The 21,836-nt window shown below is 45.6% G+C and overlaps 1 protein-coding gene and 1 long non-coding RNA gene across 2 annotated transcripts; one reads left to right on the plus strand and one right to left on the minus strand.

Annotated features, from left to right (window-relative positions):
- Positions 1–345: 345 nt before the first annotated feature.
- On the minus strand, positions 346–16,156 carry LOC142904597 (equilibrative nucleoside transporter 1-like). Its single transcript, XM_076050793.1, has 13 exons — positions 16,088–16,156; positions 8,646–8,731; positions 8,462–8,543; positions 7,735–7,892; positions 6,709–6,848; positions 5,646–5,780; positions 4,848–4,945; positions 4,606–4,687; positions 3,845–3,930; positions 3,606–3,714; positions 2,489–2,574; positions 1,316–1,515; positions 346–545 (listed from the first exon to the last, which is right to left on the minus strand). Exons 2-13 carry the CDS (start codon positions 8,672–8,674, stop codon positions 434–436), a joined length of 1,317 nt encoding a protein of 438 aa, XP_075906908.1. The 5' UTR covers positions 8,675–8,731; positions 16,088–16,156; the 3' UTR covers positions 346–433.
- On the plus strand, positions 6,183–6,456 carry LOC142904598 (uncharacterized). Its single transcript, XR_012929430.1, has 2 exons — positions 6,183–6,319; positions 6,353–6,456. It is a non-coding gene; the product is annotated as an uncharacterized LOC142904598 (long non-coding RNA).
- Positions 16,157–21,836: the final 5,680 nt, after the last annotated feature.

Here is a 21,836-nt window from a genome sequence, read left to right on the forward strand (position 1 = left end):
ATCTTTTTGATCGTTTCAGAGAGTTTGGTGCAGAAGAACACTGTGAATGAGAATCTTGTCTTTTTTTTTTTTAAGCGTCACGAGTCCAGTGTGTGGGATTGAAGAATCACTAGCCTCGCAGAACTGGTGCCGATTGATCTTTGTCTCGTCACATTCCTGGTTATGTTAAGTTTGCAAAGTACTTTGCGTACTTTTAAATAGTTTGACAACAAAAACAGACAAACAGAAAAAAAGAAAGTCCGGGAAACTTCTGCGTTTCCAGTCAGTTTCCGTGGTGAAGGGTGGAGAAGACCGAGGTGCTCTGGTGTTCTGGCCTGCTGCGGGGTCTCCAGGAGGAGGAGGAAGAGGAGGAGGAGGAGGAGGAGGTGGGCGGAGCTGCATTGGTCCAATGGTCTGCATCTGCTGCTCGTTGTTTCTTATTTGTGTTGTTTTTTCAGACCAGGGCCCTGAAGGCAAAGGACAAGGCGGCGCCCAGCGCCAAGCCCAGCGACAGGAAGAAGGCCATGATGGCGCCCGCCGTCTCCGCCTCGTGCGGCGCCACCTTCCTGCACACAGACACACATACACACACCGGCTTCAGTGGGGGAAGGGAAAGAACTCACTACAGGTGCGTTACAACGCTCAATTATAATCACTTTAGACTTAATGTAAAATGTTTATTTTATTTATTTCTTGATTTTTTTTTAATTTCATATAATTTTTTCCTCTTCTCTTTGCGCTGTATATGCTGCTGTAATGACGCAAATCTCCCCAGTGAAGGATAAATAAAGGCATTCTATTCTAATCTATTCTAGAGTAGTTGTTACCTGTGTGTAGTGATCGCTAAACAAGGTCTAATTATATAGTTAGCGCCGGCAATGACAACCTTAAGCCTACTTAGCCCAGGGGTGGGAAAACTACGGCCCGGGGGCCATGTGAGGCCCGTTAAGCTTTTTAATCCGGCCCGCTGATACTTGAAGAAATTATGTTAATAGTCAGCAAGTCATAAAATAGCTGAATTTCATCACTTTTTTCAGTGTTTTAAGAGTCATTTCAATAAAGACCTAAATACAGTGGGGCTTCAAAGACACTGATTTTGATGTAACTTTGCTTCTGTTCATTTTCAATTGACATTAAAGCAACGTGTTTTCCACATATCCCAGGATACATTTTGAGGCGGGTCACCAAAACACTCCATCCATCTGCTGCTTTTCACTAAACGAGGTCTAATTAACTGGTTTACTACAGGGAGATAAGAGTTGTTGCCTCATGCTGTGTTGTGTGTGTGTGTGTGTGTGTGTGTGTGTGTGTGTGTTGCACGCGTGACGACACTCACTTGGGCCCGAAGCACATGCAGAGGCTGGCCAGGTAGCCGTTGGAGAAGGCGAAGAGGATCATGAAGATGATGTACCAGGCGTCGTGGGAGAAGACCACCGGCATGTAGTAGCGCGGAAGCACGTTGCACAGCATGAAGAGCGGCACGAAGACGATCCGCAGCGCCACCAGCAGGGGGAGCCACACGCTGTCCTTACCCGGCTGCAGAGGATACGGGACGGGCAGATCAAGAAGGGACAGATTAAAAAAAAAAAAAAAAAGTGTTTCCACCCGACAGCAATAACCAGAGAAAAACCCATCCCTGACACAACACAAGGAGACAGTAACAGGATTGTGCAATTGTGTGTGCGGGGATGAGGTTTAAAGAGGACGTGCGGATCAAACGGTGGACAGAAAGAATGTCGGACGTTTTGCCTTCAAACTTCAACACAAAACCGTGGTGGGTTTTTCAAAAAAAAAAAAAGGTTTAAAACAGAAATCGAGAAAAAGGCCAGCAGAGTTGAGGGCGACCTCATGACCCTCCGAGCGGCTCACATGACCGCGGAGCAGCTGACTGCTCGCGTCTGCTCTGGCGTTGCGCTCAAGAGCGCGTGAAGGCGGAAATCATGCGCGATCATTTTTTCTTTTTTTTTCTTTTCCTTGTGCGAAACCAAATCCATTCACTTCATTCGCATTCCTCCGCTTTGGCTTTGTTCTTCTTGTACGAACAGAAGCGAGGCACGCTGGACTGCATGCAGCTGGTGAGCAGCAGCAGCAGCAGCAGCGGCACGAGAGACACAAGGGCTCCGTTGTGTCAGAGGGCCTGTTTGTTTCCCAGAGGTGACGCACAACCGTCTCAGTGGGCCAACACAACACAACAGCACGCCACCGATTCCTCTCTCACAGCCAATGAAGGTGTGTCTGTCCTGCAGGTCTGAGTTGGCGGGAAAACTGAGAAATTCACCGTTGCTTGACGTCTCTTCCGTGCTTTGCCAGAACAAACGGGCCAAAACATTCACTACTGTTTCTTTGAAAGCAAGTTTTTCCATTCCTGTCTTTCACCCTGAGAGAATCACAGCCAGTCAGTCACAGAGGATTCCAAGGAATGACTTTAGTTTCGGACCATATTGTTCTCGATAAAACCACGAGACAAAAGGGTTTTTACGCAGCGGAGCTTCCTCTGTTTGTGACTCACCCACATACAGACGGCGGTGAGACTCCTGCCGGCCCAGTCCATCAGGTTGAAGAGCAGGAAGCAGGCCACCGGGATGAAGTAGTTTTCTGCAGGTGGACAGAAGAGTCATCGCATGAAAAGAAAGGAAGAAAACAACGCAACTCAACACTCTGGAGTCTAATGTGTTCCACGTCATGGTGCTGCCGCAGTGTGACGCAACCAGACCCAACGTTTGAGCGACAACAACTGCAGCTCATTTTCCAGCGGGTTTACAAACCCCTGCCGAGGCCTTTCAGGGATTTCATCTTCCACCGCTGTAAACCCGCTTGTATTTCTTTTTGGTAAACACTTAAATTGTGTATCCGAGGTCAAGCAACTCGGGGGTGGTTCCGCCAAGTCACTTCAACCCAGTATGCAGAGGGCGTTCAGACAGTTGAGTCATCTTCCTCTGGAAGCGAGAGAGACTTGGAAACAAATATTCCAGAAAGCGCATTTCGTTCAGTTCCAGTTTAATATACTTCCCATAAATACATTAATAAAAGCGTATACTCGCAGTACAATAAAAGTCATCTGGCTTTCCTTCACCTTAGAATGGGTAAGAGAACCCATTCTATGGGATGGAATCCTGCCATCTTGCCATATTTCTAAGGAAGCCTGGTGTGGACAATCCAGCTGCCTGACAGTGTGTTTTGTATTTAGGGTGAACGCTGGCGTCCTCAAATGAACCAACGAAGAAGAAGGTGGGCGAGGTATCCCGGGTTGCGTGCGCGGGCCACCGTAGTTCACTGGCAAACTCAGGAGAGGGAGGGTGAGCGAATGAGCACTGCAATCTAAAAAGTAACCACTTGATGTCGCTGTTTCTTCTTAAAAATCTTCAAATATTACTGACTGGATGTTAAACCCTTTAGCGCACATCCTGTGCCAAGACTTATTATTGGTGTTTGGCGCTGCAGGCATGCTGATGCAACCGGTGATGCCTTCAGGCGCACAGAGCTGCTCCAGTAACACGCTTGCAACACAAACCGAATCTTTCATCATGTCAAAACTGTGTGGTGTAATTTTGGTTGTTGGCAGACAGGTGTGTGTGTGTGTGTGTGTGTGTGTGTGTGTGTGTGTGTGTGTGTGTGTGCTCACTCACCCCAGGCTCCTCCGTCGGCCACCGTGCTCTTGACATCGACGGTGATGGCGGGGAAGGTCCCGATGGTGATGGTGAAGATGAAGCACACCGACAGAGCCATGACCCAGATCTGAGGAGGGAGCAGCGGAGCGGCTGGTTACCACCTCATCGCTATCGCCTGGCTGCCTGCGTCACCTCGCTGGCCCGGGCCCGGGTCCAGCCGCCACCGCCGCCGCCACCGCCACCACTGGTGGTCTCACCTGTTTGAAGATGGCGAACACGGACACTTCGGCTTTGGCCTCGTCCTCCGTCAGGCTCGCCGCCGGCCGCTTCTCCGCTGACTCCTCTGGCGGGAACAAGGAGGGGGGGGGAATTTCAACATCGTCATCAAGACAGTGTGGTTTTGATGCTCGACGGGCATCCTTGAGGCTTCCTGCACCGCGCCAGTTACACAGCAGTGTAGAACTAAAAGATCAAAACGAGATGATTTGCCTCTCAGGACGATGCTTTAATCAGTTCTAGCACGGTGCTAAGTCGGAGAGGCTGCGAGGGACGTTATGTGTACAGTTGTTCATCATTGTTGCAACCACTAAAGGGAAGTGACAGAGTCATTAGACCAGGGGTGGGCCAACGGCTTCACTGGTGGAGCCACAACACAATGGGTTCTAAAATGTGACAGAGGCGGCCGGAACAGCAGCAGATTTTTGGTGACTCACCTCATAGGAAGAAAAAATACACCATGGGATAAGCAGAAAACATGCTGCTTTAATTTCAATGGAAAATATGTGTTTTTGAAGCCCAACTGTATTTGGCTCTTTATTGAAATGACTCAGAAGAGTGATGAAATACAGCTATTTTATGACCGACTGACTATTAACATCGCCTCCAGCGAGTCGGACGGCAAAAAATAATTTTTGGCCCCCGGGCCGTACTTTGCCCACCCCTGGGTTAGATGCTGCTGCTGGAGGGTAAGCTGCTAGTGTTGGCTCCTCCTCCGCCGGCCCCGTTAGACTGGACGCACCTTTTCTGAGCAGATCCATCTTGTTCTCCTCGTCAGCGGAGGGCCTGCAGCGATTCGTCTCCATGTAGAACTGGAAGAACTCCTGTTGGCCGCGACATGTTGCCGCATTAACAAACACTGGAACGTTCCTCAATATTTGTCTTCCAAGCACAACACAGACTGAAGAGTTTGGCGCCAGCCGGCGGGAGAAGCGAAAGGTTGTGTGAGTGTGTGGAGGAGCAGCGGCAGCAGGAGGGCCTCACCATCCTGGGGAGAAGCACGTAGCACATGACGGCCAGCACGATGACCACGCAGGCTGTGATGAAGTAGCCGAACACGCTGTCCTGCAGCGCCGAGCCAGCTGGGGGAAGAGACACAGCAGCACAGGAGACGGCGTCAGCCACTGTGTTTGGTCACAAGTCTCTTGGCCCTGTCACACGAGCTGCATTCCCATGACCCCTAGAATTGCGAAAACCTAAACACTGCAATAAAAACCTGGTAATGGAAACGCCTAAACTGCGGAAACCTGTGATTGAAACGCAGCTGCTGTTGGTTGGAAGTTTCCAGTGTGAAGAAAACATGATGTCTGTCTTGATGTACAGCTGCACCAAAACCAGGACAAACTCCCCACCGCCCCAAAATCCATCATGATTCTGAATTTGCACATCGACTTCACAGTCCGACCCCTAGACGACCTCTGACCCACCTCAGCATCTTCACTGGTCGCAATACTCTGCATTACGTATCCTTTTTAATCTTATGTTGTTATCTTTCTGAGTACAGGTTTGCACTGACAGAGATGTCCTCATCTCATTGTACATGTCTACAGTGCCAAAAAATCAATTCTATTCTATTCTATTCTATTCTATTCTATAGTCTTGTAGCGTCGCTCTGTGGGCTACTGCAGGTATGCGGCAGAAACCTCTCTTTGCATTGGTTATGTAATGAGAACCTATATCTTACATACGTCTACTACAGTCATCCAATAGGAGTGGCCCTTTGTGAGCTCCGGTGTGCGTCTGTGTGTGTTGCGTTGTGTTGTTTGCGTGTCCCATACGTACAGGCCAGGGCGCAGATCATAGAGAAGGCAGCGAAGGTTCCGGCCAGTCCCTGTCCGCTCATGATGGGAGTGGTGTAGGAAGCGGGCAAGATCCCCGCCAGCCCAAACAGACTGCCCTGGAAAACGGCCCCGAAAGCTGCAGGGATGAACATTTTGAGAATGAAGTCAAAATTTTGTGATTAAAATGGAAATTTTGAGAATAAAGTCGAAATTTCAAGAATAAAGTAGACATTTCGAGAATTAAGATGAAATTTCGTGAATAAAATTTTAAATCTCGAGATTGAGGTTGAAATTTTGAGATTAAAGTGGAAATTTCAGGAATAATGTCAACATTTCAAGATTAAAGTCAAGAGAAGAAAATTTCAACTTAAAACTCAAAATGGAAAAATCTCCTTCCTGTAATATTTCTTTCTTCTTCTGGCCCTAATCCTCTTGTAGAGAAACCTCAGTGTCCCACATCAAGTAATAATAATAACTAATAGACCAAACCAGCACAGATGACCACAGTATAAACAGTGAGTTGGATGGGGGATGGGCAGGGGGTCTAGTGGGGAAATGCTCCACTGATTTCAAACCAACGGGAGGCGCTGACAGTGAACATTCTACTTCCTCCTGACAACAACAGGGATTATCGCTCGCTGGTTCCCTTCGTTCGTTCGCCGGCTCAATTTTTACGTAAAAAAAACCCGACATCAACGGCGGGTTAAGATCAACCTGATGCAGATCAGTGAGGGAGAGGAAGCCGCAGCCACGGTCCCTGTGTGCCCACTGAGGATACTGCTGATGCTTGCTGCTGATTGGCTGAATCTCAATCTCAAAAAATAAACACGTAAAGCAGAGGAAGGACACTTTCCCACGGCTCAGAGCTCTTCCTCTCCGCAGAGCTGGTTGGATGAAGGACTCTTGTGACTGAGCCACCCCCCCCCGCCCCTCAACCACCACATCATCCGCACTTTGATGGAGTAATTGAATTATGTCCGGAGTCTTAAGAGCATCCGGTTGGGGGTCGGAAAGGCGGTTGTTAATCACCGCCGTTAAGTTCGCATTGAAGTTGAGCAACTCACAGTTGATGATGATGATTTTTATCATGGTGACGGAGAAGAAGGGCAGCGGCGCCATGTCCACCTTGACAAAGATGGCCGTCACCAGGAAGGCCACCAGGATGACCACCATGCTTCCGAGGATTCTTAACTTCTGAGGAATCCTGAGAGCGAGGAGAAGAAAGACAGGATACACCTCTATTAGGACGTCAAGTCGACAGCCTTTCAACAAATAGTCCCGTAATTCAATTCCCAGCATTGTCACGACAGCCTCATCCCGCAGAAAACAAACCCCAAAAAACAATAAAACATTTACAGGAATAACTGTGGGAGGGAAGAGGGAGGGCGTCTGTAAATAAATTCTCCGTATGTGAGGGTGAACGGCGAGGAGGAGCAGGTTGAGAGGAGCCCCTGAGAGGGCAGAGCAGAGGAAGAGAAGGGGAAGAAAAGCACACGAATAGCATTCTAGGGTGTGTTTGTGAAAGACGAGTGAGCGCCACGGTCGAGGGGCGACCCTGATCTCCCTTCAAATCCACGTCTGATTAAAGCAAACAGACCGGAGGCCAGAGGACGCAGGTTCACGTAACAGGATCTCACCCAGGGGTGAGAGGGTGAGAGGGTGAGAGGGAGGGAGCAGGGAGGGACGTCAGGGCAGCACAAGTAATCGCAGTTCAGCATCACATTATACGACTGTAGGCTTCGCTTGCCCGTAAAAAAACAAATGTAATCGAAATCGTGTGATTGTCATGCTGCACTGCGTGCTGGCATGCGTGTGACCTGTTTAAAATTGCAATTACATATCTTACGCCGCAATTGTCCAAAGTAGGGATGCAAATCATCGATTAATTCATTAATCGTTAGTTGAAACATTTATCCTGACTTTAAGTTGACAACTTATGGGTCACATTTCAACAATTTTTTTTTATTTTTTTATTTTTTTTTATAAAGTTGTTGTTCAAAATTTTCAATTAATTGCGATTAATTTAATTTAATCGATCAAATTCTTAATCAAAAATGAGTCAATCATCGATTAACGGTTAACATTCCTACCTCTGGTGTATGAAGGAGTTGAGGCAGGTGAAGATGAGCAGCGGCACCATGGCGCACAACGTCATCACGTTGTTGAACTTGGACTCCAGGACGTTCCTGCCGTCGCCGCCCTCCACCGTCCGATTGGCCGACGGGTCCTTCAGCCTGCTGGTGAAGTACTGCGGCACAGAGGAGGCAGAGGAGACGGTGTTTAGTTTGCCTGTCTGTTCAGGGAATACCCCTGATCGTCTGCTGAGAAAAACATGTAAACCTGTCGCAAACAGAGGGCTAATAATGTCCGGGGAATGTTGGAGCGCCACACTTCTGAAAATTCTCCAACTTATTCCGGCCCCCGAAACAAGCTCTCCAAACCATTCTGGATTGAACCACAACAGAAACGCCCCCCTACAGGTTGGTCCTAATGAACTGCGGCGGGTTAATGAAATTCCAAGAAATTAACCCCTCCAGTCCCCTAAAGAATGGCCTGGGATTAGAGAGGCTCCTCGGCGGCCAGGGAAATCCACCTGGCTGAGGTCGGCTCAGTCGTCCTGAGTGAAACCAGGTGGCTTTGGGGCCAAACACAAACAAATAGTCTTTGTTTTCCCAAAGTGGAGCTCAGACCTTTCAATCAAGTCTTCAGCCAGCCAGCAGGCCACCAACCAGGCTGCTCTGTGCACGTCCATCTGCCCGCTACCCCCTGGGCTTTAGCCCACTTTAGCTGCAAAGACTCTCACACTAGGAAACTTACCATGGTCGCCGTCATGAAGAAGTTCCATGGAAGGAGGGTCGCCAGGCCCATGATGAAGAAAATGATCCATACTGCATTGTACCTGGTGGAGCGTGAGGAGATAGAGGAAGTTCACAAAACAGATTTCTTTTTTTTTCTCCCTCCACTAGGAGCTCATTGAAATGAAACGCAGCTCGTCACTCACTTGTCCCGAGGAGCGTTGATGGCCGTCATGGTTCCTGTTACTGTTGGAGGCACGCGCTTGGCGGGTTAATCAGGGAGGCACCGAGTCTGAAATACACAGATAACAAACCAGCCACAGCACTTAAGAGAGAGTCGTCTGCCGTGTATTGTCACCAACAGACAACATGTCAAACAGACAATAGTTTGACTTAAAAACACTAAACATTTGCAACGTCAACATGAAAAGACTGACAAACACGGTGAAGGGCAAACTTGTCCTTTTTTTGTGGTCAGAACCGAGTTGAATGAAGCAGAAGAACACAAGTGATGACAAAAGCTAATCTGTTCAATTCTGACCGTAAATGGAGAAAACGAGAACGGCACATGTCCCTTTCTGGTGAAGTTGCAGAGGAAAAATTACAATCAGATCTTGCACGAGATCTTCAATTGAAAGAGGCAAAAGCTTACGGAAAAGGGAAGAAGATAAACGCAGAAAGCCATCAATCACGTTCTCCATTAACCCTCGACCTCTCTTTGCAAACATACCTAGCGATTATTGAGCAGCTCGGCAGCCAGCAGTCTTCTCTCTGGTCAGATGCAGCGGCCCAAAGGGCAAAGCAGCTGTGCACGCTTCAATTTATACCACGCAGAGGTTTGTGTAGGTCGACACCCTCCAGGCCCGCTGGCCCCGCCCACCTTGCCTCGCCCTCTTCTTTTTCCCTTTCGGACCCTCCCCATCACATTTTCACATTCCACGCGTGTGTGTTTCTGCCGTGTGTACGTCCAACTCCGGGACACTGCCAGCTTTATGTCAAATTTCAAGAATCCATTCCCAGCGCAATTGGATGCAAGTGTTCGGAACGTCGGACCGCCGACAGACAGAAATGCACTTTCTACCGAGACAAAGCACAACGTGTAGGGGAGGAAATATCTAGAGACAAATAGTAATATCTCCCCAATACGTATTCCGTCGTTCCGGAGTTAAGATGAGGATTTCAAAGTAAAGTACACAATAATTAATTTAATCTGACTCCATTTGATAATAATGACTTTACTTTTATATATCTTGATTGAGAGAAAGACTTGATTAACAATTAAGAATATAGACTCAATAATAATAGAATTCTCGTGATCTGACATTAGTCTTCAGTTTGTTCATTAAACATGGAAGAATAGCCTGATGTCTGGGTTGGAGTATTCAGAGGTTATTGAACATGATACCCAATCTTATCTGACCAACTCAGAGGTTAAGGGTTTGAATAATGTCCAGTGAAACTTACCATATAACTAAGGTCTTTGGGATTCTGATTAATCCCTATTTTAGTTCAGTGATGGCAGATATAGACAAAGCATTCAGTGACCTTCTTAACATAGAAGAACAGCCCAGACATCTAGGTTGAGATATTATACTCAATCTTTTCTATTCAACTCAGAGGTAAAGAGTACTAGCATTACTCAGATAAATCTACCATATAACTGAAGACTTAATCAACATATAATGTCAGATTATTCTCCACATAGAACAAAAGCCTCAACAAGTTGGTATTGAAGGGAAATGGATAACATACAAGTTTATTGCGATGTCCAGAGTAAAAATGCAGCAAAAATGTAACTGACCAGTTGTGTAAAAATAATGATAAACAAATCAAGAAGAAGAAGAAGAAGAAGAAGAAGAAGAAGAAGAGGGAGATAGAGGGAGTGGGTCCCAGAAAAGGAGAGAAAAAAGAGAGAGCTTCAGATTCTTGTTCCTTCCCTTAAATATCCTCCCAGAACAGAGACACTGCTAAAATGCATATTAAAAAGATTCAAATCAGATCTACTCTTCCTACTCGGGAACCTTTTGGTCATCAGGGGTAATTTTCCACAGCAACAATAGATCACCAAGACCTTCATACCTCTCGCACTGAGGAAAGTTCTATACAAAAGGCAGAGACAGTCCCTGAATGCAAATCCAACAAACACAAGGAGATACCTTTTGGCCCTCGGGGGTTCCTTTCCCGCGACATATAAATCATGTTAGTTAATTACAATAGGTGAGGTTAATACAGTTGTAACCCCCGTCTTTGAAGAACTTCCATTGTTAGAGAAAACACTTCAGGATGTGGATTTGACTGTCTTACAAACGCAACCGCCGGAGTCAGCAAGACCAGACAGTCTTCCAAATAAATACCAGGATTAATACCAAGCCATCACCAGAGCTGTGAGCTCACTAGTCAGAGATCCAGTGAGTCAGAGTGAAAACCTATTAGCAACATTTGAGAGGTCTTTCACAGTTCAGGGGTTGACTTGGGATTTTGCTGATTTCTTTGACCGAGCAGACTGGGGATGATGATGATGATGATGACGATGATGATGATGATACCGCTGACACAAGCCACTTGATTTCCAGACGAAGGCTCTAAATAAAGACAAGAGTCGTCCACTGATACAGAGTCTTAGGCATCTGGAATCCATATCATCCTGGACTGAGCAAGCAGAGACAGAGTAACTGGAGTCACTGGGACACAGATCTGTAGGTCATGTGTCCACATGTCATGAGAGACACACACACACACAAACAGGCGCACACACGGGGCTGCATTTGTCAGACAACAGGTCTATATGTCTATGTGAGATTATACCAATGTTTACCACGAGACCAGCCCTCTGCTGAGCCTCAGATGGGAAACATCAGCGTCCACTCCGACTTACCGCCAACAGCGTTCTGCAAATATTGCAACGCTGCGGCAGAAATGAAAAGGGACGCACTTATTTTGAAATTTGGGGAATTACTGGGGTTCATTTTTCTCAGGTTTAATTTTTACATCGAGGTTAAGCGAGAATGGTTGCTGTATGTTCACATGATGGAGAGATAGAGGAACCACGATTCTCAAGACAACATTCTACTGATGTAGGAAAAACAAACGCCTACATCTTATGTTAACAAAAGACTCTTGAAAAAATTACAAACCGGGACCTCAAACTGCACCTTTTGGAAGTTTGGAAGCATTTTTCTCAACTTTTGTCCTCTAGACTCCATACATGCGAGTGCTTAGGATGTGAAAACCTGCTGGTTTTCATTCTGCTAATCTAATTATAGACCATTTACACAAATGGGAAACAACCTGATTGCAGTTAACAGCAATTTAGCGGCAAAGGGACCATGAACTCCAGAGGTTTGCTGTGTGTACGTGGTGAAAACAGGAGCCGAGACAGCCGGCTTGGTTCTGGCAGCTAATTGGAGAACTCTGCAAGATCAAAGGTCGCTCTTTCCGACTTCCAACTGGAACCCAGATAGCAACAACTCTTCGGGGAGAAATTCTACATACTTGGCATGAAGGAGACTCTTCACCGGATGCGACTGGCTGCTTAACTCAGACTTGGGGTGAATTCCAATTCCTCCCTTAACCCTCAATCTCAACCCTCAATCTCAAAAATGCGCGCTCCCGCGAGGTGCAAGTGCTGTCCCAATTCTAAGAACGTCAAGTTGAGGGAAGAGTTTAAGGGCTGTATCGCCCTCAATATTGAGATTCTCCGGCACCACCCTTGGCAGTAAGGGCTACCCAGAAGGCATTGCGTATTTTTTTTTTTTTTACTTTATGAGGTTTGTCAACCGGACCGGCGGTCCCAGCTTCACATTACTTGTATACCTCGTTGTGTAGCGAAGGAGGACTTCTTCCTTTTTCGCCGTCTTTTTCTTTTTCACCTTCTTCTTCGTCGTTGTCGTCTTCTTGACAGACTGGACGTAGCTTTGGCGTAAGGCCGCCCCCCACAGTCTGAAGACGTAACCGCACTTAAGGGGTGTCCCATTTCTAAGCCCTTACACTTATTTTTGAGGGCCAAGATTGAGGGCCAAAGATTGAGGGTTAAGGGCGAGGGTTGAGATTGAGGAGTTAAGGAAGGAATTGGAATTGGCCCTTGCTCTCTGCAGGAGAGACGGAGCTGAGAAATATATACAATATACATTGTCATCCCAGTCCTGACATGCCATCATAGCGCTCAAGAAGGCCAGCGTGCAGACTTAGAAGTTGGCAGAGGCGGAAGGAAATATGAAAGATGGTATTGGGGAGGAAGTTAAGATGTTTTCTGAGCAACAAGTGGCCGTCAATGTATCTGCATAAGCAAAAGTCGCTTTACCTCAATTCCAAAATCAATTCCAAAGGAGGAACTTTGCAGGTGCAACAGCCTGACTTAACAGACAGACAATGGCAGGCGGGTAGCTTTCTCCTTGGCTGACTGGGTGGATGAGCATGAATCAATCAAGCTGACCTGTGGTACTGGTTCGCCCACTGACGGCAACATTTTCACTGGCTGCCAAGTGTAGTGGAACACATTTCCAAAGAAGGGCGTTGGCACCGGGAGCAGGTACGAGCTTGAACGTTACTGGGGGCACAATGTGGATTTCCTGGAGTGCAAGGTCAGAAGTACAAAATAAAGACGACGTTTTTTTTCTTTAAGAAACCACGATTAATCTCCAACGAGCTGTTCAAATTTCTGTCTACGTGATTTCCTTGTAATATCAACAGTCCAGAAATGGAGAAGCAGGCTTGTTCTGGGAGAACAACCATTTGAGAGCATCCACGCACACAACATGTGTTCTATTCCTGTTCTGCTTCCATGCTCTCACTGCACCACTCTGGAGAGACCACATGTACCCCCTCACCTCCTGTTTGTTAGATAAATAATAATAAAAAACTAAAAACTAATAAAAAAAAAACGAACTGGTCCTTTTCTGTGTAAAAATCCGTTCCCCCAAAGATGTGACTTGATTTTTTTTCCTCCAGAGAGTTTGGCAACAGATTCCATGTTTTGATAAATATTTAGCAATTTATAATCACATGCAGATCGTGCTCTCTTTGGTAGGAGGCCAACTCACAGTGAGCAGATCACGCACGCACACACACAGATGTATGAACAGAGGTCTGTTTTAATACTACTGATGGAAAAGTAGTAAGTGGCTCAATTTTTAACACATTTATAAGAGTTTATTTCAGGGCTGCATCCTTTGGAACTGGAACTGTCCATGTTGTCAACAACAGTCGAATAAAAATAATCATAAAAATGTGGATTTGGATTCACTTTGACTTGAGCTTTGTGCTCAAACTTTTCATCCCTTAATAAAACAAACATGACCTCATTATTGACACGTCTACGTTTCCTGCTTCATCTGCTTCATACGAAGTGAACAACAAGCTGCCTTCCAAAACTCTTTTTTTTCTCCCTCAACCTCTCAGCATCGAGGGGACGAACCCCAACAGGGAGGCGAGCTTTGGTAAAAGATCGGGACGTAATCAGGAAGAAGCAAAGTGGTGCCACGAGACAGAAAAAAGACTCTGGATAAACGCAATCAAGGGCTGTTTCAGAAATTGGACACTCATCCGTCACTCCCTTTCGCTCTTTCCAGCTAACTATGTACCGCACTCATCAGCCAAATTAAAACACACTTTCAGGCACTCCTCTCTGCTGCTGCGGCGTTAGGAACGTCAACATGCTCTTAAAATGTCGGGTGGGAATAAATCTAATTCAAATATGTAGATTTCTTTCATAATAACAATAAAACTCTTGATTTGTTTTATTTTTTTTTGCCAAATGCATTATTTTTCTATATTATATCCTATCATGTTATATCTATTGAGCGTCCCCAATTCGGGAAAATAAAGACCAACCAACCCCTCTCATATTTCTGCCACGCTTGTTGTTGTTTGATGGGATATGTTGCTGCTGGGTTAGTGACAATTGGTTGATCACTACTTTTTCAGCAATGCATCGCGGGACATTTCAGAAATAACCAAGATAGTAACCTAGTCAGACGGAAACCATCATCAGACACTACAGCCTCAGCCCGCCACAAACATGTCATTTCCCGCTCAGTGGTGGGTGGCAGCGCCACTCATCACACCGATTAAAGCCGCCAGCCAATCACTGATGGGTTTAAAACTAGTGAGGCATGACTGACATGAGGAGGAGGGGGGGGGGGGGTTCCCTCGACTTCCTCTGATGAACAGTCTAGTCCAAGCATGGGCAAACTACGGCCCAGGGGCCATATGCGGCCTATTAAAGCTTTTTAATGTGTCCCACCAAAATTGGAGAAATGATATTAATAGTAAATAATAGCAAGTCATAAAATTGTATTTTTTTTCAGTGTTTTAAGAGTCATTTCAAATATTGTTCATCTTCCAATTGACATTAAAGCATGTTTTCTACATATTCCATGACATAGTTTTTCCTCCTTTGAGGTGGGTCACCAAAACACTCCATCCATCTGCTCCTGCTCCTGCTCCTGCTCCGGCCCCCTCCTCTGTCAAATTTTAGAACTCATTCTGGCCCACCACTCAAAAAGTTTGTCCACCCTTTGCCTCACTAGTGACGGTTGCCGACAAGCCACAACCCTCAAGTGGCTTTAGAGGAGGCTTCCACCAACAGCTGTGTGGGGAAAACAAGATGCAGCCGGTGGGTCAGCTCTCTCTCCAGGAGGAGGACAAAAGACTCCTTCTCCTGGGCTGCCTTCAGGGTCCCGAATAGGACGACACATGTGCCACTATGTCAAGAAGTGTCTCTCTCTCACACTCTCACACTCTCTCTCTCACACTCTCACACTCTCTCTCTCACACACACACACACACACACACACACACACACACACACACACACACACACACACACACACAGTTGCAAAGTGATAGTTTTAGTTCACGCCACCTCAATTACTATTTAGTATCTACAAATAATGAACCGATTCAAAAAGGGTGTGTTAAATGTTCAAACGTAATTTCCGATTACTCACGATGAGGATATCCTTTATCCTCCACGTGTTATCACGCACGTTGCTTCTATAAAAAAAAAAAAAATAAATAAATAAATAAATAAAGTGACTTAAATAAATAAATAACTTTGGATAGAGGCTGGATAAACGTGTTTCGACGTACTGGGTTATATTTGATCGACACAATTTGAGCGCGTCATTTCCATTAAGAAAGAAAGAAAGAAGACAGGAAGTGATTATTTCGCGGTAAAGCGAAACGAGTAACCACAGCGATTCTTGTTTTGAGAGGATTTGAAAGCGATTTAAATGTATATATGTATATGTACATACATACATACATACATACATACATAAACAGAGTTTCTCCACCGCTATGTGAACACTGAAGAGTGTTCTATATTATAATATATACATAATACATGTGGAGGCGGGCATACACGCCGACGCGGTAAATTTCGAAAACGCCGCCCGCGAAACTGAAAGCCGTTGGGAGATCTGCTGGAGACTCGTGGAATTAGAAATATAGAAAAACATTTAGAATTACGAGTGTAAAAAAACAAAAAACAAAAACAAAGCGCGAAGAAAGAGAATTATTCAGCCGGCCGATCCGACCTATCTCCGTCACCGCTCGGTTTAGAAGTGAAGTGAGTCCTTCGCGACACACAACACACACAAAGGTTGTGTGCTACTTGACTTTAAATCAACACAAACGGAGGTCTTACCTTACCGCCTCTCTGGCGCGTAAAAGCGAAGGACCATGCAGGGACTGCGACTTTGCCCGCCTTCACGGCACCACGGAAAATAGAGGCGGGACAAGGAGAGACTGCTCTTGCAGACTGGCTCAGTCGGAGCAGAGCCCGCCCCCCCCAAAAAAACAAAAAAAAAACCCGAACAAAGTCAACAACAATGACGAGCTTTGATCAATCGCACGTGCGCTTTCACGGGCGTCGGTAGCAAAGTCGGTATTAAAGGAGAAGAGAAGGAAACGGAACCGCCGTTCCAACGAAGCTGCGTTCGAACGAGCCTCAACGCAAGACGAGCGGTGTTGAGAGACCTTGATGCAGCATCTCTCTCCACACACACACACACACACACACACACACACACACACACACACACACTATGGTTGTCAAAAACATCTATGTCCTACATTTTGCAGCACTCACATACCTTTACACGTACATACATGGCAATTTAATATCGAATGCAATGTATTAAAAAAAAAAAAAAAAAAGCAAGACATTGATTGACACAAAAGCCAGTGTCAAGCACTATCATACCCAACACAGCACAGCAGAGAGAGTACACTGCACACGACACTCCAGAGAGGCTGGAGTCAGATGGAATCATTCGTGTAGGTGAACGGCCGAGACGAAACGTCAATACAAGCCCTGAACGCGTTGGAGGGAGCGATGAGTAAACAGGCGAGACTCGTGAATCATCCGTCCTTGTCACCATTTAAAGCAGGACCACAGCATTTTTTTAATTTATTTTTTTTGCCAAAAGAAAAATAGAACGGTGAATGTATTTGTGGACCAAAACAAGTTGTGGAGCAGAGAGGCAGCTGGTGAACCAAAAAACCTTCTAGCTTTCACAAGGATGTGGTAAAACTCTTCATGTGAGAGTTTTTTCCAGTGTGGGCAAAACTTTTGCTGTATGTGTCATTTATGAAAAGTGGCTTTTTCAAAGAGAAATGTGCAGACGCCATGGCCCTGATGTAATCCTGCCTGAAAATGTCGCAATCCTCTCCTCCATTTTCTGACACGAGAAGATGTTTTCCCGTGTGCCTGAGACATCTGGCACCAACGTATAATTTCGTTAGAACACATGCGCGCTGTCTGTGCCGCTGCCATGCCAAAGGGCTTGTTTACAGTCTCTCTCTCCTTTCTTTTTTTGCTCCATGTGGTCTCTGCCGATTGCTTGTTCGGTCGTTCGTAGGTTACCCACACCCCGTCTCGTTCCGCTCTAAAAAAAGCCCCGCCGTGGTTTAATGGACGTAGACCATGTGGAGGAGCATGTCTGGCTGCCTTCACTTCCAAACACAAAACCAAGCCAGGAGTGTCGTTGAACTGAGGGACGACTGAATCTCATCACACACAGGCCACAGATGCATCTTCACTTTCTGTTCTTAATAAGAACATCCTGTCTTTTCTCTTATAAGTGAAGGATTCTAATCCTTTACTGATTAGGGTAATGCCAAAGCAAACCCAGCGCTGCTGTCATGCATCGACTGGAAATAGTGACTTTTTTTTAAAGGCACATTTTCTCCTACTCCAAACTGCAAACAGTGGGACAGTTGAGACACCAGTGGTAACAGTACAGACAGTACAAAAACAAAAACACACAAAAAGGGGGATTTTACCTTTAGTCCCACAACAGCAAAGAAGGTTGTGGGTTCCATTCCAACCCAGGGTGTGGGGTCTGGGTCGTGATTCTCTCCAGTATCTCTGGCTTCCTTTCACAGTGCATACATTAGGACACATTGTCTGTTTGAATTGGCTTTCTTGGCCAGGAGCATTTTATGTAAGGAGTAAAGTTAGCTTGCACGCTACCTCACTAATATGGGGTTGTTGAAGGTAGGACGTGGCCATCATTGCTTGTTCTCAGTGCACAAATTGCAAACTGCGTTTTTCAATATACTTTTGCAAGAACTTATTTCTTGGTAACAACTATAAAGGCAACTTGAAAAGAATAAGGGAAGAGAGAATATGGTTTTAAGAAGCCACTTCTGTCTTCTAAAAAATATTCGCAGAAACAGTCTCGTGGGCGTCATGAGACCACAAAAATGATGATACTGCAAAGTTACAAGGCAAAGTCAAACTGTTAACTGCCAGCTGCCTTAACCGTCGCGATTATAGCTCACCAGGTGCATTTGCGTGCCCGAGTGTTGGTATAACATCTAAGGGGCCATTTTACTTTGGCTCACAAAAGCTGCAGAGCACACCCAACAAGCCTGATAAGAAACCAGTTCACCCCAAAAGAACCTGGATGAACTGTTGTTGGCCTCTCTGTACGACAACATGTTATGTCACCAGCTTCTGTTGTTCTTGCCAAGCCCTGACAATTCACTCATGCCATTTTTAGAACACAAAAGTTTACAACAACAACAGTTTATGAGCAAATAAACACCAGACATATGTCTAATTTGAGAATATCCTGTGGGGTTCGTGGCATACGAGGGGGGACTCGGGGAGAGGAGCAGGGTATGCCATGAAAGGGCTGGAAGTGGCTCTCTGACCCCATACTGAGATTTAAGAGGACAAAGGTAGGAAATGGAATTCCAGTGGATGGCCTCTACAACCCCTGGAGGACTCCAGGAGATGCAGAGAGAGCAAAGTAAATCCCTCTTGGGATTAAGAATGTCAAATCCTGGCTCCATTTTTTGGGGGATTACGGTTTGGGTCCAAGCGACAAAGACAGACAGACAAAGGAAAAACTCCTCGGGGGAGGTCCAAGAGGGCCAAGCCCCTCATCTGCACCTCAGTAGCCACTTTCAAATTCCCAACAGTGTGTGAGTGGCCTGCGAGGGTCAGCGCGAAATCCCTGTCACAATGGCTGAGCCGCAAACTGACCGCTGCAAAGGCAACACATTCCTCTCAATCCAGGGGTGCATTCATGGCCAAGAGTTAAACCCAAGAGCACAAAAAGATACGTCCAACTTAAGGGAGTTTGTTTATCGAGTTCACTTAGTTCTCCTCCTCGGCCTTTACAACACCAATTTATCAACAGATTGGACAAGAGCAGCAGGGTTTAGATTTTGGCCCCATCTCGTCCAAAAAAATGCAAACATTCCCTGCAAACACAGTTCGGATTTATAAGCCTATAATTCACAGGTGATACGGTTATCATATCATAAACATCAGGAGCATCTTCTCTGTATCAAACTGCATCAAACTCTGTATCATGTTCTATATTTCCTCATCTTTGAGATACCTTGTTATGCATTTGCGCTGGGATTTGAAGCAATACAGGAGGCAAGTCACTAGCAATTGCAAATTACATTAAGGTGTGAAGGTACCAGCCCGGAACATCACAGGTTCTGTTCAGCAGGAGGGTGCGAGCGAGCATTCCTTGAGCTGCGTCCTAGTTTCTGCAAACCCGTTGCACCAGGCTTGGATTCAGTCACCTCGCTGACTGTTGTTCTTGGGAAGGGTTGGTGTTAAAGGTTAAGTAAACACTAGGAAACACTGTCGCCAAACATTTGACTTAAATGGTGTTGTTCTGAGAGGCTCTGAGACTCATAAGTTGTTTAATTTTGATGATGATGAATACAATAAGATAATACATTTTTTTTATCTTTTATTTAATTTAATCATTTGTCTACAGAAAATGTTGTCTTGTTGATATTGACTGTACAAATGTCGATGATTGTATTGAATGGATATGTATTTCATGGAACAAACAGCAATAAAAAAAAAGTTGATCACAAAAATAAGTTAAATTTGGTTGATTTGTTTTCTTTTATTTGTCATTTTGTGAGTCTTGTGCTGTTTGAGTGTGTCGATCAGGAGTTTCATTGCCACGCCATAAAACTAGATGTTTGACCGATTTTCTGCGCACCACTTGATACAGTTCGTTTTACCGTTTTAGTTTTGGATGTGCAATCAGTGAACCAATCAGAATGGCTCTGGGTGTTAGCAATTTCAAAACCTACGTCAACTGCGAAATCAACTCAGGGCATCTGAATTCGCCCGCTGACAGACTCGGCTCTGGAAAAGTGGAGTTCGTCAAACTTGTGCTGACGTACTAACGATTATTTTTCTCAGTCACCCCTATAACATAATCTCCATCTGTCCACACCCTGGCTGCTGGCTGGCTCTCGGATCTTTATCAGAGGCCATCAGCCATCCCGGAGTTCACCTGCAGAGAAAAATAATCAGAAGTAGCTCGGCCCAAGTGTTTCTCTTTCACCAGGGCACACAGCAATTACCGCGTTTTCTCTTGCGTGAATACGTCCCTTCAACATCCCGTCTGCTCGTTTAAAACGCGTTATTCTCGGGGTCGTGTCAGAGAGTGGCGACTGTAATCTGTGGGGCCGAACATTAAACCTTGACTTCTCGCAAACCAGCTCCTCCTGTTTTTCAGACTTGCTGGACGATGGAAACCGTGATCTGTTCGGATCATCACACCACAATGAGCTAATTAGTCTTGTTATTTTTAGAGGCTCATCAGAACGAAACAGACCCAAGTCCTGAGGACACATTTATATGCTGATCTAGTTCCTCAGAGGCACTGACATTTTAAGAAGCTGCTACCACATCCCTCAGCAGCATAAACCACGGGGCAACGTGACACTGGCGTGATTGAACTCCACGCATCTGCCCACAACCGTCCTGACAACTGCGTTGCTGTCACCAACACAGCATGAAGCTGCGTGTGAGAGAAGCTCACATTCTTCCAACCTCTCTTAAAGTGAGTGCCCATACCAGTCAGACATTTTACTGAAATGTCCCTGGAAATTCTCAAGTGCACAGTCACAAACTGAATCACTTCTTACTGACTTAGACCTTTGTATTCCTTTTGGAGCATAGTGCCATAGATGAAATATTTCCAACCATGTCTTTCTTCAGCCATTTTCTCCAGCTGGGTCAACATCAGTTACTTCTTCATTTCTTGCTCTTCATTTCTACTCCAGGTGTTTTTGGGCCTTCCAATGCCTCTTTTGCCCTGTGGGTTCCATGTAAAAGCCTGTTTGGTTATTGCTTCTTTGTTTCTTCTGAGTGTGTGACCAGTTCAGGTCCATTTCCTCCTCCTCAGCTGGATCTCCATGATTTTTTTGGTTGGGTGCGTTCCCACAGGTCAAAGTTTTTAATTTCATTTGGCTAGAAGATCCCGAGGATGCGTCTCTGGCACCGGTTGGTGAAGGTTTGCAGTTTGTTTTGGTGATATGTCATTGGTGGTCCTCCGGGTTTCTGATCCATATAACAATATGGTCTTAACATTGAAGCTGAAGACCCCCAACTTGGTACTGAGTGAGATATGTTTTGTTTTCCAGATAGTATTCAACATGTTGAAATTTGCCCTTGTTTTTCCAATTCTGGCCCTTGTGTCCATCCATTCTGCGGTCGTTGATATGACTTGCTGAATAAACTGCCATCAGTTTATAAAATAGGCTGCGGTCTAAAGACTTTCCCTTCCCTTCCCTTAAAGTTAAGTAAAGTTTCTGTTCGTGACATCAATTTAACTTCAACACATTTATTCATTATATCAATAAATAAGATATGACTACCGATTTCACAGTGTGGAGTGTCGACTTGCACCACAACCCTCCCAGATACACTTTCATGTCTGGGCTGTTTTGGCTTGTCTCGCCAATTAAGGGGGCCGTGCCACAGCTGCTGTTGTTGTTGCCAGGATCAACAAATCCTCAAAAAGAAGAGGTTTTTTCATACATTTACCCCAAAACGAGCCTTAGGAAACAACGAGAATTAACTGTCTGGAAACTGTCAGCCAGCAGACAATGTGTCACTG

This window comes from Nelusetta ayraudi, unplaced genomic scaffold (assembly GCF_046127955.1).
Source record: "Nelusetta ayraudi isolate G7.1 ecotype Tasmania unplaced genomic scaffold, CSIRO-AGI_Nayr_v1 ptg000130l, whole genome shotgun sequence".
Classification (NCBI taxonomy): domain Eukaryota; kingdom Metazoa; phylum Chordata; class Actinopteri; order Tetraodontiformes; family Monacanthidae; genus Nelusetta; species Nelusetta ayraudi.

What these genes read in the sequence shown, in the direction of transcription:
- LOC142904597 (XM_076050793.1), bottom strand. Translation starts at nt 8,674, where the DNA reads ATGACGGCCATCAACGCTCCTCGGGACAA. An exon ending in TCACCGCCGTCTGTATGTGG is followed by an intron (nt 1,516 to 2,488) that starts GTGAGTCACAAA and finishes TATCCTCTGCAG; the next exon opens with CCGGGTAAGGACAGCGTGTG. An exon ending in TGCATGTGCTTCGGGCCCAA is followed by an intron (nt 546 to 1,315) that starts GTGAGTGTCGTC and finishes GTCTGTGTGCAG; the next exon opens with GAAGGTGGCGCCGCACGAGG.